The 19,923-nt window shown below is 42.1% G+C and overlaps 2 protein-coding genes across 3 annotated transcripts in view; both read right to left on the reverse strand.

Annotated features, from left to right (window-relative positions):
• Nucleotides 1–19,923, reverse strand: part of COL4A1 (collagen type IV alpha 1 chain) — a 174,252-nt gene that overhangs the window by 20,047 nt on the left and 134,282 nt on the right. For both annotated transcript variants that reach the window (XM_070732374.1, XM_070732375.1), the window contains 9 exons: nucleotides 18,077–18,175; nucleotides 17,812–17,901; nucleotides 17,591–17,730; nucleotides 15,037–15,163; nucleotides 14,866–14,946; nucleotides 11,909–12,007; nucleotides 11,153–11,203; nucleotides 2,930–3,115; nucleotides 2,429–2,562 (listed from right to left, as the gene is read on the reverse strand). In XM_070732374.1, coding sequence (XP_070588475.1) covers nucleotides 2,429–2,562; nucleotides 2,930–3,115; nucleotides 11,153–11,203; nucleotides 11,909–12,007; nucleotides 14,866–14,946; nucleotides 15,037–15,163; nucleotides 17,591–17,730; nucleotides 17,812–17,901; nucleotides 18,077–18,175 — 1,007 coding nt within the window. The remainder of the gene's footprint in view (nucleotides 1–2,428; nucleotides 2,563–2,929; nucleotides 3,116–11,152; nucleotides 11,204–11,908; nucleotides 12,008–14,865; nucleotides 14,947–15,036; nucleotides 15,164–17,590; nucleotides 17,731–17,811; nucleotides 17,902–18,076; nucleotides 18,176–19,923) is intronic.
• Nucleotides 3,144–10,250, reverse strand: LOC139157968 (myosin-7-like). The gene is given in 2 exon segments (XM_070735264.1): nucleotides 3,144–3,192; nucleotides 9,874–10,250. Coding segments are annotated over 2 exon segments (426 nt in total).

Consider the following 19,923-nt stretch of genomic DNA (forward strand, 5'->3'; position numbering starts at 1 on the left):
TAGTGAGAGGGATTTCTATGGAGATTTTGAAGTACAGTACCTGCTATTTCCAGGTAGCCAAAACTAAAATTTGAAATTAATAATTAAACTTGAACTGAAATTTTGGGGGACTTTATGATGGTGATGGATGAGCAGCTTTGAATCTAAGTTCCCTGATGTTTTTCACTTTTTAATGCTTCGTGTTTTTTCTATTCTTTGGTGTATGGGTTTTTAATCCTGTTTACCTTTACTTTAATATAATTGAAAGAGTCCAGAAATACTTCACAAGAAGAGTCCTCCACTCCTCCCCATGTAACATGTTACCTTACTCCTCTAGATTCCCACGTTTAGAAAATTTACAACTATGTCGCCTCCAAACTGATTTAACTGTTGTTCATAAAATCATACATCATAATGTGCTCCCTTTTAGGGACTACTTCACTTTTAACAACAACAACATGAGAGCACATAATAGATACAAAGTAAATGTAAGTCACTCCAAACTAGACTGCAGAAAATACAACTTCAGCAACAGAGTGGTTAAGACCTGGAATTCAATACCTGACTCTGTTGTTTCTTTCCTTTTTTGTGTGAATATTTTTATTGATTTTTTACAATATAAACTCACACACAACATAAAACAAGTACTTTGTGAATTGTGCCCACCATCAGACAAACATTCATACCCCACCACCAAATCGGGGGTGTTTCTTGTATAAACCGTTTTAACCCAAAGTATCTATTTACATATTATAAAGTGATTCCAATTTGTTTGTTGTAGCTTGGTCTCGGATTCTTGTTGTTTCTTTCCCTAACCCCAAAATCTTCAACCTTACATTATCTACAGTTGACCTCTCCCCTTTTCTAAGAGGTCTGTAAGGGGCATGCATAAGTGCACCATTGTGCCTATCGTCCCTGTCCTACTGTCTTTTTATCCTTTCTATCACTAGTTTCTACTTATGTTATCTTAATACAAACTATAATTCTATACCTAACAAACAAACAACAAACAAACAAACAAACTACTTCTGAAACTAAAATCCTACGGCATCTTTGGACCCCAACATGACTGGATAACTGCATTCCTGTCAAACAGACAACAAGTGGTCAAAATAGGGAGTGCCCTATCAAATCACATTTCTGTTAACAGTGGTGTACTCCAGGGCAGCGTACTAGGACCAACACTCTTTATATAAAATGCTGAAGACCCATCTTTGTCGCCAGGCGTGGGGATAATCATCACCTTTCCCCCCCCTTTTTATTATGTTTTCGGCCTTACTGTATGATGGATTAGGTTGAATGTGTAGTATAGTTAGCGTTCTCTTAGCCAATAATGTCAGTGCCCATCTTATGTATATAAACAATGTTATATCTATATAACAAATACGTAGTTGACAAATAAATAAAATAAAAATGAGTGGCTTACAAACACTTCATTCATTGAGGGGAAGGCAATACCAATCTTCATTCTCCTTCATTGGAGGAGCCTAACATCAAATTGGATATCCAAATGTAATTCTATTGCTCAGAAATAACTTGCTAAAATGAGGTAATGGACTTAAATTATTTAAATTAAGTGTATCTGCTTGCAAAAGGAAGATGCAGCAGAAGCAAAGGTGTCCAATTTGCAGAGTCCAACAAGTAGGGCCACAGATAACAAACAATTGCCTTTAGTGCCTCATTCGAACATTAATAAAGAGATCTGAGATTTTTCACTCAGAGGTAATTGACTTTAGCAAAGACAAAACTTTTGAGCTTTTGAGCCTCAGAATGAAGCTGTTTGAAGTATAAAGCACTTCTTCACTTCTTCTTTGTCTTCTAGTGATAATATTCTTTCAAAGACCAGGGAGCAGCTTGCCTGCTCCTATGGAAGGACCTCCTCAATATTTTTGTGCAAACATTCAAATTTGTTTTCTTTTATATGAAAGCTGCAATATTAATTTAATCTCTGTATGTACAGTACTTTGATAAATATATGAACATCTGCTCTTGAAGTGCTCAGCTTCTTCTTCGTTTTACTGAGCTCCTTTCATCACGGATGGAAGCTCTGACCTGATTAAGATTAAGGCAAAGAAAGGCAGGGAATATATGGTCTGTCTGCCCTTCAGGTCAAAGCAAGCAATGCTTAGAGATTCCTTGTGATCCTCTTTTTGAGAGCCTTTTCAGTCAATGATAAATTGGAACTGTTCCACAACAAGGGACAAGCAACAAAAGCCTTGCCACATGATTCCATCTTATCCCAGGTTTTGTTTATGCTATATGCACAAGTGAAAGGTCTCCATTCCATGGAAAGTTTGGTAAAATATCGTTGTTTTTTTTTAAGTATTAACCATCTGACTCAGAGCGCCTTGCTCTTAGAAGAAAATCCATTGACTGAAAATAATGAGCTCCTTGTGCTACTATGCTGTTATGTGTCAGTCAATCAGTCATGGCTATAGTATTAACTTACAGGGATTCCTTGAAATCCTAGGTCACCTTTGGGTCCAGGTTTCCCAGGCTCCCCTGGCCAACCTTGACTTCCCCTTTCTCCCTTTTCTCCTGGTAATCCTGAAACTCCTGGAGATCCTTGGGGCCCAGGAAAACCTAAAGTAAACAGGGAAAAAAGCATTTGTTGACAAGATTTATTTTGCAAAAAAAAGCCCTGGCTTGTTATTGTCCTCTTTAAAATAAAGACTCTATTTGGGGATAACAAATAATAAGGTTTTAGTCACATGGGTTCTGACCACTAGTTTATCTAATATTCACAAATGTGTAATAAACAAAAATGTTGTATTAGAGAAATAAGTTATGGCTTCATCATGACAATTACAAAAAATCCTGCCTCTTCTCTAAGCAGCATTTAAAGGTAGTATTTATAAAGTATTTATCAATTTATTCAGTCAAGCTTACTTAAAAATGAAACAGTCATTTTATTGATGGTTAGTTTATCTAGGACAGATACATATCTTACCTTGAAGTCCTGGTTGTCCCTGGGGGCCCCGGTCACCCTTGGGTCCCTCTCCAATCTTCCCTGGTAACCCAGGAATGCCTGGTTGGCCTGTGGGGCCTTGTGGGCCAACAAATCCAATGTCTCCCTTTATGCCAGAAACGCCTGGACTCCCAGGATTCCCTGGAGAGCCCACATCTCCTTTAGAACCTAAGATTGAAAACAACCCACTCTGTGGTTAGGTGAGGTATTCTGAGTTCAATAACACTGAATACCCAAGTTGATCCCTAAGAAGAATATCCACATACTTAGTCAAGTGACTAACAAAGTATTGTATTATTATAATTTCATAGGGTTCAAAAGTGACCACAGCTTGCCCTACTAAAACTTCAAGGAACCAGGGGTGTGGGAGGATGGAAGGAAGAGCAGGTTAATGTCTGATTTAAACTTTAGACTCTGTTAAAAGCTGAACTGATTCTGGCCTAAGCCCTACTTAGAATATATAAAAAATAATGGTGCAGCTAAAGAGAGAACTACAACTTACGATTGCTGGCTGGCATGGTTTTTCCTAAGGAAAAACTCTACAAGATAAATAGAGAATCTGGGAATTTACTTTAGAAAAAGAAGACAAAGATGTGGAGGATTTATCTTCCTATCATTCATTTTTTTAAAAACTTGATGTCTTTCTACCAAGATGATGAGGATGATGAGGATGTCATCCATTTAGTCATGTCCGATTCTTGGTTATTCTCTCCATGTCTTTCAATCTTGCATTACACCTTTTCCAGTTTTTCTATGGTCTGGCTGGTGTCCAGCCGTGTTCTTTGGCAGCCTGGTTTTCTTTTACCATGAACTCTTCAAAATATAATTATTCTATAATTTAATAAAATATTATAAACAGGAGGGAAATAATTGCTTTTGCTAGTGAATTCTCCACGTCATAGCCAAAGTAAGTGAGATGAAGTTTCATGACTTTGCCTTCCAGTAAGACAGTAAGCCATAAAGTTTGCTTTAATGCCATAAAGTTGAGTTTTGGTTACAAAGAAAAAACTATCTAGGCCCCTAAAAACAGCTCAATGGTGTTAACTGTAGTAGTCAGGGGTGGGCTACTGCCTGGACGGGGTGGGGGGAGACACATAGTGGGGTAGTGAAAATGGAACTCTACACCAGAGCACCCAATTTGCACTGAAAGATGTTGAAAGAAAATGCAGAGCTTCCTGAATAAGCCATGCCCACAGTGTGGTAGTAAAAATTTTGGTAGCCCTTCACTAGTAATAATCTACTGTTGACAATAGAACAATCTAGAACTGAACACACTCAAAACCGTAGAAATGGTGGTAGACTTTAGGAGAAACCCTTCCACCCTTTCACCTCTCACAATACTAGACAACACAGTATCAAGAGTAGAGACCTTCAAATTTCTAGGTTCTATCATATCTCAAGACCTAAAATGGTCACCTAACATCAAAAACATCATCAAAAAAGCACAACAAAGAATGTTCTTTCTGCACCACCTCAGGAAGCTCAAACTGCCCAAGGAGCTGCTGATACAGTTCTACAGAGGAATCATTGAGTCTGTCATCTGCACCTCTATAACTGTCTGGTTTGGTGCTGCAACCCAACGAGACCGACACAGACTTCAGAGAATAATCAGAACTGCAGAAAAAACAATTGCTGCCAACCTGCCTTCCATTGAGGACCTGTATACTGCACGAGTCAAAAAGAGGGCGGGGAAAATATTTACTGACCCCTCGCATCCTGGACAAAAACTGTTTCAACTCCTACCCTCAAAACGTCGCTACAGAGCTCTGCATACCAAGACAACTAGACACAAGAACAGTTTTCCCCCCGAATGCCATCACTCTACTAAACAAATAATTCCCTCAACACTGTCAGACTTTTAATTAAATCTGCACTTCTATTCTACTAGTTTTTCTCATCATTCCTATCATCCTTTTCCTCCCACTTAGGACAGTATGACTGTAACTTGTTGCTTGTGCCCTAAGATTTTTATTAATATTGATTGTTTCTTCATTGCTTATTTGACCCCTATGACAATCATTAAGTGTTGTACCACATGATTCTTGACAAATTTATTTAATTTATTTATTATTTAGATTTGTATGCCGCCCCTCTCCACAGACTCGGGGCGGCTCACAACAAAGTGAAAAACAATTTACAACAAATCTAAATTACTGTTTAAAAATATTTTAAAAACCCCATTTTCTAAACAAACATACATCCAGACATACCATTCATAAATTGTATATGCCCGGGGGAGATGTCTCAGTTCCCCCATGCCTGATGACAAAGGTGGGTCTTAAGGAGCTTACGGAAGGCAAGAAGAGTAGGGGCAGTTCTAATCTCCGGGGGGAGTTGGTTCCAGAGGGCCGGGGCCGCCACAGAGAAGGCTCTTCGCCTGGGGCCCGCCAACCGACATTGTTTAGTTGACGGGACCCGGAGAAGGCCCACTCTGTGGGACCTAATCGGTCGCTGGGATTCGTGCGGCAGCAGGCGGTCTCGGAGATATTCTGGTCCAGTGCCATGAAGGGCTTTAAAGGTCATAACCAACACTTTGAATTGTGACCGGAAATTGATCAGCAACCAATGCAGACTGCGGAGTGTTGGTGAAACATGGGCATAACTAGGTAAGCCCATGACTGCTCTCGCAGCTGCATTCTGCACGATCTGGAGTTTCCGAACACTTTTCAAAGGTAGCCCCATGTAGAGAGCATTACAGTAGTCGAACCTGGAGGTGATGAGGGCATGAGTGACTGTGAGCAGTGAGTCCCGGTCCAAATAGGGCCGCAACTGGTGCACCAGGCGAACCTGGGCAAACACCCCCCTCGCCACAGATGAAAGATGGTTCTCTAATGTGAGCTGTGGATCGAGGAGGACACCCAAGTTGCGGACCCTCTCCGAGGGGGTCAATAATCCCCCCCCAGGGTAATGGAAGGACAGGTGGAATTGTCCTTGGGAGGCAAAACCCACAGCCACTCCGTCTTATCCGGGTTGAGTTTGAGTCTGTTGACACCCATCCAGGCCCCAACAGCCTCCAGACACCGTCACATCACTTCCACTGCTTCGTTGACTGGACATGGGGTGGAGATGTAAAGCTGGGTATCATCAGCGTACTGATGATACCTCACCCCATGCCCTTGAATGATCTCACCCAGCGGTTTCATGTAGATATTAAATAGCAGGGGGGAGAGGACTGACCCCTGAGGCACCCCATAAGGGAGAGACCTCGGGGTCGACCTCTGGCCCCCCACTAACATCGACTGCGACCGACCGGAGAGGTAGGAGGAGAACCACTGGAGAACAGTGCCTCCCACCCCCAACCCCTCCAGCCGGTGCAGAAGGATACCATGGTCGATGGTATCGAAAGCCGCTGAGAGGTCAAGAAGCACCAGGACAGAGGATAAACCCCTGTCCTGGGCCCGCCAGAGATCATCCATCAACGTGACCAAAGCAGTTTCCGTGCTGTAACCGGGCCTGAAACCGGACTGCTTGGGACCTAGATAATCGGCTTCTTCCAAGGACCGTTGGAGCTGGAGTGCCACCACCTTCTCGACAACCTTCCCCATAAAGGGAAGGTTGGAGACTGGACGATAGTTATTGAGTACGTCTGGGTCCAGGGAAGGCTTCTTGAGGAGGGGGCGCACGAGCACCTCTTTATAGGATGATGGAAAGGATCCCCTCCCCAAGGAAGCGTTGACAATCTCCTGGACCCAGCTCCATGTCACCTCCCTGCTGGCCGAAACCAGCCAGGAGGGACACGGATCCAGTAAACAGGTGGCGGAACTCACAGCTCCAATGGCCTTGTCCATTTCATCAGGTGTCACCAGATCAAACTCTTCCCAGATAGGTGGACAAGTATGGGCCCCAGTCACCTTGACTGACTCGTTGTCAGCCGACTCTGTTTTCCAATTGGAGTTGAGGTCCGCCCGGATCTGAGCGATTTTAGCAGCGAAAAATGTGTTAAAATCCTCGGCACTACTCTGTAAGGGCTCCCCAACTCCCCCCTGGTTAAGAAGGGAGCGGGTCACCCTAAACAGAGCGGCCGGGCGGGATTCCGCTGATGCAATCAGGGCGGCATGATACGCGCATCTTGCCGCCTTGAGCACCACTTTGTAAGTCTTAATAAAAGCTCTTACAAGTGTTCGATCAGATTCAGACTTACTCTTCCTCCATCGCTTCTCTAGACGTCTCTTCTGGCGTTTCAACTCCCGGAGCTCCTCGTTGAACCATGGAGCTCTATGGGGTCTAGTGCCACGGAGAGGTCGCAAAGGCGCAATCCGATCGAGAGCCTCCGCTGCAGCCTTGTTCCAGGCTTCCGCAAGAGACTCCGCCGAACTGTGGACGAGTGCATCTGGAATGACCACAAGGACCGTCTGAAAGCCCTCTGGGTCCATCAGGTGTCTGGGGCGGAACATCTTAATTGGTTCCGCCTCCCTGCGGGGAAGGATTGGAGACAGGAAGTCAAGCCGTAGTAGAAAATGGTCTGACCATGACAAAGGCAATACAGTGGAACCCCGACATAAGAGCTGCTCTACTTAAGAGCAACTCGAGATAAGAGCTGGGACGGGAGAGATATTTTTGTTCTACTTACAAGCCCAAATTCGAGATACAAGCGCCAAGGAGCTGTCTCCTGAAGCCAAACGCTAACTTCCGCGTTCGGCTTCAGGAGACAGCTGCGAAGCGGCCCGCGTGTTTTAAAAGGTTGCAGCCGGCCTGGGGGGCTCGGGGGGGTGCTTGCAGCTTTCTTTCTTGCTCTTTTTCTTTCTCTCTTTTACCTTCCCTTCTATTTCTTCTTTTCTTTCTCCTTCCCACCTTCTTCCCTCCCTCCCTCCCTTCACTCATTCCTCTCTTACTCTCCCCTTTCATAAGTTTCCTTGCTTCCTTCCTCTGTTCCTGTCCCTTCCCCCTTTCTTTCTTTCTTTCTTTCTTGCTCTTTTTCTTTCTCTCTTTTACCTTCCCTTCCTCTATTTCTTCTTTTCTTTCTCCTTCCCACCTTCTTCCCTCCCTCCCTTCACTCATTCCTCTCTTACTCTCCCCTTTCATAAGTTTCCTTGCTTCCTTCCTCTGTTCCTGTCCCTTCCCCCTTTCTTTCTTTCTTGCTTTCTTTCTTTCTTGCTCTTTTTCTTTCTCTCTTTTACCTTCCCTTCCTCTATTTCTTCTTTTCTTTCTCCTTCCCACCTTCTTCCCTCCCTCCCTCCCTTCACTCATTCCTCTCTTACTCTCCCCTTTCATAAGTTTCCTTGCTTCCTTCCTCTGTTCCTGTCCCTTCCCCCTTTCTTTCTTTCTTTCTTTCTTGCTCTTTTTCTTTCTCTCTTTTACCTTCCCTTCCTCTATTTCTTCTTTTCTTTCTCCTTCCCACCTTCTTCCCTCCCTCCCTCCCTTCACTCATTCCTCTCTTACTCTCCCCTTTCATAAGTTTCCTTGCTTCCTTCCTCTGTTCCTGTCCCTTCCCTCTTTCCTTCCTTCCTTCCCACCCTCCGTCCATTCATTCACCCATTCCTCTCTTGATCGCTTAAAGCCGGTCCCTGGTGCAAAAAGGGTTGGGGACCTCTGTCCTACAGGATTGGGTGGCAGAGAAGTTGAACATATGTAAATTTAAAAGTTTAAGAAAGTTTACAAGTTAAGTGAAAGAAACTTCATTATTCATTTATATGTACATGTACATTTCTTCATTAAAAACATGTCTTTCTGCATAATTTAGACTAACTTGGTGAGTTTTTTGAGGGCTGGAACCAATTAAAATTATTTACATTAATTCCTATGGGGAAAAGTCGTTCGAGATAAGAGCTGCTCGACTTAAGAGCCCAGGTCCGGAACGAATTAAACTCGTATCTCGAGGTACCACTGTACTTATAAGCCCCTTAATCTCAGACCATTACTCAATTGCTCAGAGAGGAATACCATGTCGGGTGCATGCCCTTCCTCGTGAGTCGGAGCCTGTATTACTTGAGTCAGGTCCATGGCTGTCATGGTGGCCATGAACTCCTGTGCCAGCCCAGAGGCTTCGCCGAGTGACGGTAGGTTGAAGTCCCCCAGGACAATAAGTCCGGGGAACTCCACTGCCAACCCGGCTACCTCCTCGAGCAGCACAGGCAGGGCTTTTGACACACAGCTGGGAGGCAGGTACGTGAGAAATAAGCCCACCTGAACCCCTAAGTCCAACTTCATCAAGAGAGACTCGCAACCCGCAATCTCTGGAGCAATGAGTCTACATAGGCAAAGGCTCTCCCTGGCTATAATAGCCACTCCTCCCCCCCTTCCCTGGGGTCGAGGTTGATGCCATATTTGAAACCCAGCTGGGCAAATTTCAGAGAGAGGAACTCCTCCCTCTGGGCCCAGCCAGGTTTCAGTAATACACGCCAGGTCGGCCTCCTCATCCAGGATTAAATCCCGGATGAGGAGAGCTTTATTTACCACCGACCTGGCATTAAGCAGCAGCAACCTGAGCCCAGGGCCAGAATTACACTCATCACCAGTACCCAAGGTTGAGCTCACAGAGCCAGAACAAGGGATCGTTATTAAGCAACGATCCCTCGTTCCCCTGGAACGGCTAACTCTGTGGCCTCCGCCATATCTGCCTCTCCCCAGCAACAGCGGGATATTCTGACCCTCTATCACCCCAGAGATTAGCACCCCCGCTCCTCCCACCTCTACGGCGTCAGGTGGGCCAAATCCGTCATTCATACTATTTCCAATTATCTCATTCATACCATACTCCCACCCACCCCAACCATCACACTCATACCAATCATTCACTCCATGCACAAGATTATATCCACCGCAATCATCCATTAATTAAAAGACCCCCCAATAATATTAAAAAAGAATTAAATTAATAATAGTTAAAATATGTCACAATAAATAAGTATAAAATAGAAGGTAGAAAAGATTCATAAAAATTAATAATTAATAGTATAAAATCAGATCTTAATATTAGTCTCTCGCACTTGCGCATCCCTTTGACGTTCTCCATGTTGCGTTTCTGCTCCGCTTCCAGCTCGTTCTCCAGCTCTCGCACTCGGGCCTCGAGCTTCTGGAGCTGCTTCTTGCCACCCTTGAGGGCCAGCTGCTCTGCCTCATCCAGGCGCAGCTGGAGGTCCTTGATGGTCTGCTCCATGTTCTTCTTCATCCTCTCCAGGTGGGCGCAGGTGTCCTGCTCCTTCTTCAGCTCTTCCGCCATCATGGCCGCATCTGTAATGGCTTTCTTGGCCTTCTCCTCTGCGTTTCTGCACTCCTGCACAGCTTCTTCCACTTCTGATTGAAGCTACGTCAGGTCCACCTCCATCTTCTTTTTCTGATTGATGAGGCTGGTGTTTTCTCTCATACTTCTTTCTTCTCCGCACCGTAACAAATGTATCTTTTTCTTTTATGTACGCTGAGAGCATATGCACCAAGACAAATTCCTTGTGTGTCCAATCACACTTGGCCAATAAAATTCTATTCTGTTCTTATTTTGTTAACAATTAACAAATTGTCATCGGTTAGAAGAACTATGTTTCCCTAAATTTACATTTAAATGGAGGGATGATGGTGGTTCTGGGCAGAATGCCTTTTTAAAGCTATAAATATGTGTGAATTCTATAAAGAGAGAGAGAATCTCTTTTTCATCTAATCAGGAACATCATACTGCTTTAAAGTTAAAACAACAGCAAAATAAAAAGCCAAAAATGGGAATTGGGGGGTGGGGGGGGTGGGGAGGTGGGGATTGCTAGATGCCCACCACAGGGATGGGTTTCTTTTACCTTCCCTACCGATTCAAAAGTGCACCCATCGCATAGGAAATACTGACCCTCTGTGCATGCAGAGAAGTGGTTTGGCAACTGTGGCCAAATTTCCACCATTGGTTTGAATCAGTCTGAACCGCTAGCAACCCAACATTGGCCCACCAGCAAAACAAAGTCCAGCAACCATAGCAGTAGAAGTTTCCTCTTATTCAGACAATGATTGATCCCTTCTGCTGTGAATGGGGGTAGAACAGTACATTATGAAAGTCTAGTCATAGCACAGGAAACATTCTAATGCAGCCAAGCTTTGTTCTGAGCATGGAAAAAAATTCATAGAATTTGTGTGAAGCTCAAAATACAACTCAAACACACATGCTGTGCTTTATTTTGAGCAAAGATTCCAAGATGTTCAGAACATCTTACATGTCACTAATGGCAAAGAAAAATGAAAAAAGTAGAGGGACTCTGAAGATTCTTTACATTTGATTCTTTAATAACTTACCTCTTTCTCCTTTTGCACCTGAAATTCCAGGCAATCCTCTACCTGGAAGACCTATAAAGATGAACACAGGAACTAAGAAATTGGGAAACATATAGTATGTTCCTTAAATAGTCCAATCAGGTGATAGAATAGAATTACGCAGTTACTCTAAACTTTTCCTTATCCTGTAGAACATTTATATTTGTAAACGTTCTCTTCTTTCCACAATATGGCAGTTAAATTGGATAGACAGACAGACAAACATTTTCTACCCCTTTGGATCTTGCACTCTTCTTAAGAAAAATGTATAGAGGAAGGATGGGGAGGTGAAGGGAAGGTAGAGAAGGAAAGTGCAAAGCAATTTATAGTAGCATATTCTGTCAAAATATTAGGCTGAATGAATGACATTCAGAGGGATCAGGAGAATAAGTGTTCTGTATGACTGTAACTTGTTGCTTATATCCTAAGATTTTTATTAATATTGCTTCTTCATATGATTCTTGACAAATGTATATTTTATTTTATGTACGTTGAGAGCATATGCACCAAGACAAATTCCTTGTGTGTCCAATCACACTTGGCCAATAAAATTCTATTCTATTCTATTACTAATCATCATTGGCAGCAGTGGTTTTCTAGGAAAATTTCCATCAATTTGCTCATGTATCATTCATTTTCTTATAGTATAAAACATTTCAAACAGCAAAATTATTTAGACATCTGACATAACACATATATTTAATATCAGAAAACCAAGGAGATTTTAAAAAGTCTTACCTGAATCACCTTTTGAACCGGGAGGGCCTGGAATTCCATCATAACCAGGCTCACCTTTTCCTCCAGAAGTTCCATGTGGACCCTGTGCTCCAGTGTCACCTGCAATGTAGGAATATAGGATTCATCATGCTGAGAAACGAACAAATATGTCATTTATGCATTTGGAGAAGCTTTCTTCTATGTTTACTATCAGTGTGTTTCAGCACTAACAGTTAATGTGTTTTTATTTTTGTGTGGGGGCCAGCTCAGGCAACTGATTCCACTAATCTGACTGGAACTGTATTTTATTGTGGCAGGCTACATATCTAAACATCAAAAGGTTCACTTCTTTCCTTCTTACTTCCCTGAGAGCTAGTGGAGGCAGTCTGAGCTTCTTGATCTGCTCTCTGTTTTTTGGACTAATAGCATGCTTTTGTTTTGTAACTGTCTCTGTATCGTTTCTCCAAAATATCTCTGTGGCTCTCTACACTATGTGTGTCAGAGAGTGAGGGAGAGACAGAGCTCTTGGTAACGTTTGTTTCATTCCTTTCAGTTGGCTGACTGACCGGTCACCGAAGTGCTAGAACTGTGATGGCGAACAAGTGGCATATGTGAACTCAAGTGAAGAAGTTGGCAAATGGGCCATTTCTGGCCTCCGGAAGGCCTCCAGGGGGGTGGGAGAAGACTATTTTCACCCTCCACAGGATCCTAGAAAGGCTCTGAAATCTGAGGGAGCAAAAACCAAACAAACAGAACTTCCGGTTCAACTGGAATTTGGCAAATGGGACATTTCTGGCCTCCTGGGGGCCTCTGGGGGAGGGAGAAAGGCTGTTTGCTGCCCCCAGGCTTCAAGAAAGGCTCTGAAGTTTGGGGTGAGTGAAAAACGGCCATCACATACCAGGAGCAGGGGATGGATTTGTCATCCATGCATGCTCAGGGGGTATGGAATTATGGATGTGGGTACGCATGTACACGACCCCCCCCCCCCCCGCAACCTCTCTTTTTGACACACAAACCAAAAATGAGCTAGGAAGAGTTTTTGTTTACTGGTTGGTTATTACCTAGAAAGCCTTATATGGTATTGGACCAGATTATTTACAGGACTGCTTTCTGCCTCATACATCCCAGTGACCGGTTAGATTAGTCCGCCTCTTCCGGGCCCCATTGGCCAAACAATGTTGACTGGCTGGTCCATGTGGGGGGGCCTTTTCTGTTGCGGCCCCGAACCTCTGGAACCAACTCCCCCTGGAGATTTGCACCACCTCAACTCTCCTTGCCTTCGGGAGGTTGTTTTGGTCATTGCATGAAAGAAGGATGATTGATTGTTCTGTTGTGGGTTTTTTAGTTATTTGTAATGTTTTAAATTCTATTTATTGTAATTGTTTCTATTTTATTCTTGTAAGCCGCCCTGAGTCCCGAGAAGAAGGGCGGTCTGTAAATCTAATAAACCAAACCAAGCTACAATGTAATTCTCCCAAGTTCAGAGAGAAGTTGGGGTGAGACTCCAAGGAATCACAGCAGTGATTTCCCGGTTGCCCCCAAATTATGTGTTGCTGTTTATAAGGTAAATGCTTTCCGATTTCCACCAAAGAGTTGAAATATGACAACACTTCCAAACAGAATAAATACAATGAATAGTAACTGTATTCACTAAAGCACAAAGCTCTCATGGGATCTTAAGCAGGAGCACCTATCCTGAAGTTTGTAATGTTTTAAATGACAGCAAGCTAGGCTTTCATCATTTACAATGTTTGAACTGATTTTTACTTTACTTTTAATTTGTAAAGTAAATTAAAGTAATCAGTGATGCAATATGTCACAAGGCTCTGACACTTACATTAGTGCATAAGTGCTGTAGAGTTTTGCTCTAATACCAAAAACACTGATTGAATTGAGGAACAATAATCACTCATTTTTATTATGATGAAAAGTTCCTAATTTGGTTAACAGATAAATGGAAGAAGATCTAAAGAATAATCAATATGATTCCGAATGACTTGGATATATCTCTCCATGTGATTTAAGTTCAATTTATAAAATAAATAAGTGCATTTGTACCTGAAAGGGAAGCCTGCATGCACCACCCCCTCCAAAGCCAAAGTTCTTATAAAGCTATCTCCAAATATTAATGAATCATTTTCAACTGTTTTTATAAAAACACATGGTTGATAATCATATTAATTGTATTTAATTAATTACATTTAATTTTGATTAATCAGCCATTTTTGCTTCAGAGCTTCTCCACTTATTTGAGTATTATTCTTTAATGTTGTTGAATATGTATTGCATTGTAATATAATGTATTCAAAGTACAGTCCTTGGACTTAAAAAAACAGTTGTGAATTTCTAGCCTAGGATAAATGCAATTTTTTTCTAGAAAAAAACTCAAGCTGAAACTAGAGTATACCATATCTTATTTCACATATCACAAAAGCAGAGGACACCTTATCAGTTAGGATCTGATTGCTATCTTAACCTGTATCTGTAGCCCTTAAATCAGCTTTCACCAATATCAATATTGACTCGAACTTTCACCTATATTCTGCTTTGCTCGCAGCTTGACAAAGAATGGTGATGGTGCATGAGGGGAATGGAATCCAAGCATCCTTGGTTCCCATGAGACATTGCTCCACACTTTCAATGACACCCAGAGCAGATGTCACAGCATGGCTGGTTGGTTCTCATAACAAAATGAATGGAAGTGATTGGTGGATGTAATGGACTGTGGGCAGCCCATGAAGAAAGAAGCTTTTGTGCAAGAAGCCAGAACTGGTCGGCTTCTTCTGCGCCAGTGGGAACTTATTCAGTAAAGTTTATACTCTTGGTAAAATAATTTCCCAGGAGTTTCTTTTTCTGAATTCGCCAACTGGGTAGTTGACTAGCTTGAGCTAAGATGGCTTCAAGTACATGAGACATAAATATCAAGGAGAAAACCTGACCTTCCATTCAGAGATGAAGCATTGTCCAAAGTCTTTTACCTGGTTGTCCCTTTAAGCCTGGAAAACCACTCGGGCCTGGGGTTCCTTTCTGTCCCTTTTCACCTGGCAGTCCTAGAGCACCTATTTTTTTTAAAAAAGTAAAGCACACCTGTTTAATTTATAGCCTAAACAACTGGCAGAAAATAATACAGGACCCTTTGGGTCACCCACCTGGAGAACCTGGAAGGCCAGGCTGTCCTTTGATGCCTGGGAATCCAGGGATGCCTGAAATACCTGGAATACCCTTTTCACCTTTGTCTCCATGTAAGCCTGAACTGCCCGGCCATCCTTGATCACCCTGTGGACAGAAGAAGAAGAAAAATAATAATACATTTAGCTTACTTTTCATAAGAGATGCTTAGTTCTTTTCCAATACCAAGTATTTTTTCCCAGACATTACCCTGAAGTTATTTTTACAGTTAAAATTTGTTATAATATACAACCTTCAACCATCCAAGGTGGATGTTCCAAAGGATTGGCACACAACCTAAATATTCACTGTATGCTATTTATCCCTAAGATGAGCAGAGAATTGTGTAATGTGTATGCATAAAGGCAACTCACCTATAAACATGTAAAACGGTATGCATATTGTTCTTTGACACTGCCAATTTTAATACATTAAGATAATAGCTAGAAACAGATATTTCTGGAATTTACCAGATATGATCTTTGCTAAATCTTGTTCTCAAAGGAGCATTTCTTATTGAGAATAGATGCCTGAGTTGATGGAGGTTATGCTAGGTGGGAACTAATAGATTGAAGTTACTTGGATTGTCCCAGTTAATTCTTCTCTGCTGGCTCTCACAAATACATCAAGTATTTGTGTGATCAGCTAAACCCTTTCAAGGAACCTCATCCACATCTTAAAGGACTTTGATATATTTAGCCTCCAAAAGAGACTGAAGGGAGGTATTATAGATGTCTTCCACCATGTAAAGAGTTGTCACACAGAAGACCACGTGGACAGTTCACCTATAATCTGATAAATTGGTAAATGATTGTCAAATATGTTATAATGGCTCCTGCATCAAGATGAGCTGAAATAGATTATCACTACTGTACTGCATATTCCTAGTCTATATTCCAGACTACAACAACTATAACTTAGCCAAAGGCATCCTGACTCAGTTGTGCTTTGAATGCTTATACCATTCTAGTGATGAAATCAATCTGGAACGAATGCATGCATTGTTGCAATGGGAAAAAAATGGCTCCCTCCCACCTCACAGCAGGCTCCACAAAACTCTTCTGAATAAATTTTAATACATATTTTCCCACTTCAAAATAACTTGTTAGCTATTTTCCTGTGGTATCTACGCTCAAGTTGTCTGTCTATTGTTTTACTTTCTGACCACAGAAGAAACGAGAGCTTATTATGCTAAGGAAGAAGAGGTACAGTGGATCCTCAGAAATGCACATACTTTGCATGCAGGAACTCCTAGACCAGTGATGGTGAAACTTTTTTGGTTCAGGTGCCAAAAGGGGTATGCGTGGGTGTGTGCTATTATGCGTGCATGTGTCTACGCTCCTTCCCTCCACCCCATGCATGCGCATCCATCCCACGCTGCCCCCCCCCGCGCATGTGCACAGGCCTTTCTGAAGCCTGCTAGGTGAAAAAATTCCCCCAATGGGCAAATCAGAAGTTTGGAAAACACATTTCTGGGTTGCCCATTGTGCTGTTTTTTGCACTCCGAGGCTTCAGGAAGCTTCCTTGAACCCTCCAGAGTGCAGAAAACAACAGAACAGCAAACCACAATGCCTTTTTCTGAACTTCCGGTTTGTCCATTGGGGGAATTTCTTTTGCCTCCAGGGCCTCAGGGAAGCTTTCCTGAAGCATCCGGAGGGCAAAATGGCCTTTCCTAAGGCCGAATATCAGCTGGCCAGCACATACATGCGTGCTGGAGCTGAAACAGGGCAAAGTCTCATGTACCCTCTGATATGGCTCCGTGTGGCATGCGTGCCATGGGTTTGCCATCATGGTCCTATGCTTTCACTTTTAGTGTCATCAAACAATTCAGGGAAAAGCTGCTGCTCCATTTTTCTGACTTTAGAAAAATCAATTTCTTATATTGCTTATATAAATTTTTCTCCTGCCTTTCATATTGTTTTAATTATAGAAACCCAAACAAACAAATGACTAAACTAAGCTAAGCTAAGCTAAACTAAGCTAAGCTAAGCTAAGCTAAGCTAAGCTAAACTAAGCTAAACTAAGCTAAGCTAAACTAAGCTAAACTAAGCTAAGCTAAGCTAAGCTAAGCTAAACTAAGCTAAGCTAAACTAAGCTAAACTAAGCTAAACTAAGCTAAGCTAAACTAAGCTAAACTAAGCTAAGCTAAGCTAAACTAAGCTAAGCTAAGCTACGGCTAAGCTACGCTATGCTAAACTAAACTAAGCTAAGGTAAGCCAAACTAAACTAAGCTAAACTAAGATAAGATAAGCTACGCTATGCTAAGCTATGCTAAGCTAAGCTAAACTAAGCTAACTTAAGCTAAGATAAGTTAAGCTAAACTACGCTACGCTAAACTAAACTAAGCTAAGCTACGCTACGCTAAACTAAGCTAAGCTAAACTAAGCTAAACTAAGCTAAGCTAAGCTAAGCTAAGCTAAGCTAAACTAAACTAAACTAAATAGTTATCTCTTGAAATTAGAGATACAGTATATTAGCACAGTAATCTAAATGCTATTTATGACATTAACACATATTATGAAGGATTATGGATACCTTCTCACCAGGGACTCCAGGGAAGCCAATTCCTGGAAGTCCGGAATCTCCTTTAGTTCCTTTTTCACCTTTAACTCCAGGAAATCCTGATTGACCTGCTTCACCTGGAAGGCCTGGAAACCCTTTTTCTCCAGATAGCCCTGAAAGACACATTTTAAGTGGTCTTTTCCCCCCTTAAAACAAATTTAAACTGAATATCTGGAGTGATGGATGGGTAGTACCTGGTAAACCCATTTCGCCCATTGATCCCTTTTCTCCAGGAAATCCTGGTTCACCCGGAAATCCTGGAGTGCCTGAATCTCCTTTTGATCCTAAATTAAAAAAGAAAATTGGGTTCATTTAACCTTACTTTGTTATAGAGACATAATTGAAGGGATTTATTAGATTGTGTAATTACATAGGGATGCTATGAAAAGTAAAATTATAGTTCTAAACTTCTATTGAAAAGAATTCTGAAGAAAAATAAACCCAGATGTTTAATCATACCTGGTTGGCCTGGTAAACCAGGATCTCCATCCTTGCCTGGCATTCCTGGGCTGCCAGAAATTCCTGGAGTTCCTTTTTCTCCTATTAGCCCTTTTGCTCCTAAAAATCAAACACGTTGATTTATGGTCAAGATTCTCTCTTGACCATGCTTGAAGTTCTGCATTATATAATTCTGATTATATCACAAAGATTAGTTGACAGAAGCAGTGCTTCTACTGCACCCCAATACCAAATAGATATAAACATAGTATTTTTACCCCAACACAAAATCAAAGAGTACTTTTGAATATACATAAATATACTGAAAATATTTAGCTTTAACTAACCCAACCTCAAGCCTGAATTTCACTAATAATCCTGGCCACAAGTAAAGTCATATTCAAAAGCCCAGTTCGTTTAAACAGCTAGCAAGGACAAGCAGAAAAGAAGTGTACTTGTACTTTGCCTCACACTTCAGAGGCTAAAATTGCAATGAAAATTGCCTTGGTTCAATAACATAAGTAAACTAATTAATTATTCTGCATGCCAACAAAATGGTTTTCTTCTCTGAGGCTTAATCACTGTGTGAGGTTGCATAAACAATACTGTTTTACAAGTCAAAGAGAGGCCTCTAGCAACTCAGCTAAACCCCAGGTCATTCCATTCCAAGATAGGATGGATCTTGGAGAGCAGCAATCTAACTAGATCATCTGAAACCACCTCCTAAAATGTAGGGCACTGACCATAATTCTTGCATGAGTGAATGACATTAAAATTAATCTGTTCTTCGATAGCCTAGAGCAGGGGTGTCAAACATGTGTTGTCAAGGTGTCGTCATGTGACATATTGGGACTTTTCCCCCCTTTCGTTAATCAGGCGTGGGCATGGCCAGCACATGACGCACCTGGCCCGCAGGTTGCGAGTTTGACAGCCCTGGCTTAGAGGACCTTAAGTTTAGCCATTAATATTCAAACAGTGACACAAGTTTCTTTGGTGTGATAATACTATAATCCACAGCTCACATTAGAGAAACATCTTTCAGCTGTGGCGAGGGGGGCGTTTGCCCAGGTTCGCCTGGTGCACCAGTTGCGGCCCTATTTGGACTGGGAGTCACTGCTCACAGTCACTCATGCCCTCATCACCTTGAGGCTCGATTACTGTAATGCTCTCTACATGGGGCTACCTTTGAAAAGTGTTCGGAAACTTCAGATCATGCAGAATGCAGCTGCGAGAGCTATCATGGGCTTTCCTAAATACTCCCATGTCACACCAACACGCCGCAGTCTGCATTGGTTGCCGATCAGTTTCTGGTCACAATTCAAAGTGTTGGTTATAGAAACATAGAAACATAGAAGTCTGACGGCAGAAAAAGACCTCATGGTCCATCTAGTCTTCCCTTATACTATTTTCTCTATTTTATCTTAGGATGGATATATGTTTATCCCAGGCATGTTTAAATTCAGTTACTGTGGATTTACCAACCATGTCTGCTGGAAGTTTGTTCCAAGGATCTACTACTCTTTCAGTAAAATAATATTTTCTCATGTTGCTTTTGATCTTTCCCCCAACTAACTTCAGATTGTGTCCCCTTGTTCTTGTGTTCACTTTCCTATTAAAAACACTTCCCTCCTGGACCTTATTTAACCCTTTAATATATTTAAATGTTTTGATCATGTCCCCCCTTTTCCTTCTGTCCTCCAGACTATACAGATTGAGTTCATTGAGTCTTTCCTGATACATTTTATGCTTAAGACCTTCCACCATTCTTGTAGCCCGTCTTTGGACCCGTTCAATTTTGTCAATATCTTTTTGTAGGTGAGGTCTCCAGAACTGAACACAGTATTCCAAATGTGGTCTCACCAGCGCTC

This window comes from Erythrolamprus reginae, chromosome 1 (genome assembly GCF_031021105.1).
Source record: "Erythrolamprus reginae isolate rEryReg1 chromosome 1, rEryReg1.hap1, whole genome shotgun sequence".
Classification (NCBI taxonomy): Eukaryota; Metazoa; Chordata; class Lepidosauria; order Squamata; family Dipsadidae; genus Erythrolamprus; species Erythrolamprus reginae.